Source organism: Primulina eburnea, chromosome 3 (assembly GCF_022965805.1).
Source record: "Primulina eburnea isolate SZY01 chromosome 3, ASM2296580v1, whole genome shotgun sequence".
NCBI classification, from domain to species: Eukaryota; Viridiplantae; Streptophyta; class Magnoliopsida; order Lamiales; family Gesneriaceae; genus Primulina; species Primulina eburnea.
Genome location: NC_133103.1, coordinates 19,804,189 through 19,807,945, shown reverse-complemented (window position 1 = coordinate 19,807,945; position 3,757 = coordinate 19,804,189). Strand labels below are relative to the sequence as shown.

Sequence of the window (3,757 nt, the reverse complement as noted above, 5' to 3'; positions counted from 1 at the left end):
CATGTGTCATGATTCTTCCGAGCGGGGAATTAGTGAGAACCACAATCTGATGTGAGAGAAAATAAGGTCTCAGCTTCCGGGCAGTCATCACCATAGCTAGGGCTATTTTCTCTACTTCACTCTATTTTATTTCTGCTTCCCTGAGAGCATGACTAACATAATATTCTGGCTTTTGGTCGGTCCCTTATTCCATGACAATAACGGAGCTAACGGCCTGCTCAGTAGCAGATAAATAAATCCACAATTTTTCCCCGGGCTCTAGTTTTACCAAACAGACAACTCAGCCAAATGCTTCTTCAAATCTTGGAAATCTTGCTCACATTTTTCATCCCAGTCAAATTTTCGTGTCTTTCTTAAAACTTGAAAAAATGGATAACTTCGATGGGCAGACCGGGAAATGAATCGAGATAAGGCAGCGATTTTCTCGGTCAATTTCTGAATTTCCCGGACAGATTGGGGGGAAGGCATGTCAATTATTGCTTTGATTTTTTCTGGATTTACTTCAATTCCCAGATCGATCACCAAGAAACCCAAAAATTTCCCACTTTTGACCTTGAACACACACTTGGCCGGGTTGAGCTTTATTCCATAGTGCTTCAGGGTAGTGAAGGTCTTGGTCAGATCATCAACAAATTAAGAAACCTCCCGGGTTTTGACCAGAATATCGTCCACATACACTACAATGTTCCTACCTATCTGCTTTTGAAAAACATGATTCATCGGTCGTTGGTATGTTGCACCGGCATTCTTAAATTCAAAAGGCATAATCACGTAGCAGAAAGTGCCTCCAGAAGTGATAAAACTGGCTTTATCTTGATCTTCACTGGCTAAGGGGATTTGGTGGTACCACTGATAAGAATCCATAAAGCTTAATAATTCGAACCCAGATGATGAGTCCACCAGTTGATCAATCTGAGGAAGTTGATAACAATCCTTGGGACAAGCTTTATTTAAGTCTCGGAAGTCTACACACATTCTCCATTTTCCGTTGGCTTTTGGAACAAGGACCACATTGGAGAGCCAAGTAGGGAATATGACCTCTCGAATGTGGCCGGCCCGCAACAGCTCTCCCACCTGTTTATCAATGAATTTATCTTTCTCGGGGCCAAAGTGCCTCTTCTTTTGTTTCACGAGTCGGGATCCGGGGAGGATATTTAGTTTGTGCTCGGCCACTTGGAGCGAGATCCCGGCTAGTTCCTGTTGATACTAGGAAAAAACATTAATGATAGCTTTTAAACAATTTAAGAAATTTACCCTGGTGGGCGCATTGATGTGTCTGGCCACCCGGATGTGCTTCCCTGGCTCAATTTCCACCGCCTCTTGTTCTTCTTCTGCAACAAAATGCACCTCCCTTTCCTCGTACATCTCATCTGCTTGACTTTCTTTCTTCCCTTTCTCCTCCCTTCTCGCCTTCTTCTGATCCACTCAGACAGTCTCCCCATAACACTTCCGAGAAGAAGGTTGATCTCCCTTGACCTCCCTGACTCGTCCTCGTACTGGAAATTTAATTTTTTGATGATAAGTGGAGGCCACAGCTCTCATCTCATTCATAGCTAGCCTTCCAAGGATAATGTTGTATGATGATGAGGCATCCACCAGTGTAAAGACCGTAATGACTGTCTTCCGTAAATCCCCGGTTCCCAAGGTTAATGGCAGTGTTATTTCCCCTTCTAGATATACAGCGTGACCCGCAAAACCAAACAGGACAGTCTCAACTACCTCTAACTGATACTCATGCAAATCCATTTGAATCAATGCTTCCTTGAAAATGACGTTGACAGAGCTGCCATTGTCAACAAATACTCTTAATACATCATAATTAGCCACTCGGGCCTGAATAACGAGAGCATCGTTATGGGGTAGACTGACTCCCATGAGGTCTTATGGGCCAAAACATATGTCTGGTTCATTCCTTCCCTTCCTATCAACTTCCAGGCACTCCCTTCTACCTCTTGCTTTTCAAGCTCGATTGGAGTCACCATCTGTGGACCCTCCCGAAATCATTTTTATTAATCCTCGAGTTGGGGAAGGGTCTTTCCTTTCTGTCTGCTTACTTCTCTTGGGATCTCCCCTCCTCTCTTCCACTTCCACTCGGGATGTCAGCCCTTCTCCTAGGTGCACTAGGTCCGGGACGTCGAGATAATCAAGGTGGCTGTCTAGACCTATCTCGGAAGGGATGAGATTCCGGCACATGACGCCCATTCACTTGTATCATGAGAACATTCTTTGTGAAGGGTGCAGAACCCCTTCTTCTATGGTTTTGGTACCCGCGTCATCGAACTTGGAGGCGGGGCTATGTCTGAACTGCATTCCTGAATTTCTCGATCCCGGGAAATTCTCAGGGGTACATGAGAGAACTGCCCTGAACCACTCTTTTTTGAATTCTCTCCTCGGGTCTGACAACCCGGTCTCCTATGGATCTTTTCAAGGCCTCTATTTTTTGGTTCTGCACCTCTTCCATGTTGATGTATTTCTCTGTCCGGGACATGAGATCTTCAAAGTTCCCAGGTAATTTTTTGTCAGAGATCGAAAGAAATCTCACTCCCATAACCTTTGCATAAAAGCAGTAGTTTTTGTCTCAGGGGCGCATGCGGGGACATCCAAAGATACTCGATTAAATCTCTTGATGTATGCCCTTAAGGTTTCGTCCTGGCCCTGTTTCACTTTGAACAGACTGAAGGCGGTCTTCTTGTACTTTTTGCTGCTACTGAATTGGTGCAAAAATATTTTTTAAAGTCTTCAAAAGAATGAATGCTTTGAGGTGCTAGCCCTTCAAACCATCTTTGAGCCGAGTCTACCAGGGTGGTCAGAAATACTTTACATTTGATTTGATCTCCATAGCAATGTAACATAGCCATATTTTCAAATCGAGCAAGATGCTCTTTGGGGTCAGAACTCCCATCATAGTCTTTGATTCGGGCTGACTTGAAGTGCCCGGGCAGTGGTTCTCGGACTATGGCATCAGAGAATGGGCATCCTTTAACAACTTGCGTGCTGCTTCTGGAGCCGACTTGCCCTTCTAATACCCTCACCTTATTCCTTAGTTCTTCTAACTCCTCTGCCACAGTAGGAGACTTAGAACCTGCACTTGACTCCCTCTCCTCCCCCCTTCTCTCTTCCTCCTGCAGCTGCTCACGCTCTTGCTCATGATGGGTGAAATGATGAATAGAGGTTTTCTTTGCCATGGCTGCCTTAACATCATCAGTTACAATTTTGGTCAATTTATCATGTGTTAAATTGATGGTAGGCTGGGGACCATTAGGTGGCGGGCCACATGCACCAGAAAGACGAGTGTTATTCTCTTACTAGATCCGAGAAGTGTCTTGGTTTTCCCTCCTAATAGGAGCCATATCAATGCCTTATAACTCATAATTTCCCACAGACGGTGCCAATGATGCGATCCCGGCAAAATGGATGAGATGGGTCGGGTGCTCCACCGAATATGCTATCTAGATGTTGGGAAAAAATAGGGGCAAGACGTCCAAACCAAAAGCTTTCTTCCCGGAATAAATGTGAGGATCTGCAACCAAGAGAGTAACAACGTGAATGGGCGCCGGAGGAGTGTCCGACGTGACCACTCCGATGCTTAAATCAGTGAAGGACTCGGAACAGGAAACCAATGTAACCAAATTATGGCTTTGAAATTGGTGTGGAAGGTGAGTAGTAAATGCACAATAAATGAGTGTATTCAATATCTGAATATAGAGTAAATGCAAGGAGAAAAACTAGTATTTATAGTGGAGGATATAATGATGAC

At 44.5% G+C, this 3,757-nt stretch overlaps 1 protein-coding gene across 1 annotated transcript; it reads right to left on the bottom strand.

Moving 5' to 3' along the window:
- Positions 1–264: 264 nt before the first annotated feature.
- On the bottom strand, positions 265–3,185 carry LOC140827016 (uncharacterized). The gene is made up of 5 exons (XM_073189589.1): positions 2,799–3,185; positions 1,498–1,833; positions 1,255–1,416; positions 643–1,197; positions 265–594 (listed from the first exon to the last, which is right to left on the bottom strand). The coding sequence occupies exons 1-5, from the start codon at positions 3,183–3,185 to the stop codon at positions 265–267; spliced, it is 1,770 nt and encodes a 589-aa protein (XP_073045690.1).
- Positions 3,186–3,757: the final 572 nt, after the last annotated feature.

What these genes read in the sequence shown, in the direction of transcription:
- LOC140827016 (XM_073189589.1), bottom strand. Translation starts at nt 3,185, where the DNA reads ATGGCAAAGAAAACCTCTATTCATCATTTCACCCATCATGAGCAAGAG. An exon ending in ACATCAATGCGCCCACCAGG is followed by an intron (nt 1,198 to 1,254) that starts GTAAATTTCTTA and finishes TAGTATCAACAG; the next exon opens with GAACTAGCCGGGATCTCGCT. An exon ending in TTCTGGTCAAAACCCGGGAG is followed by an intron (nt 595 to 642) that starts GTTTCTTAATTT and finishes ACTACCCTGAAG; the next exon opens with CACTATGGAATAAAGCTCAA.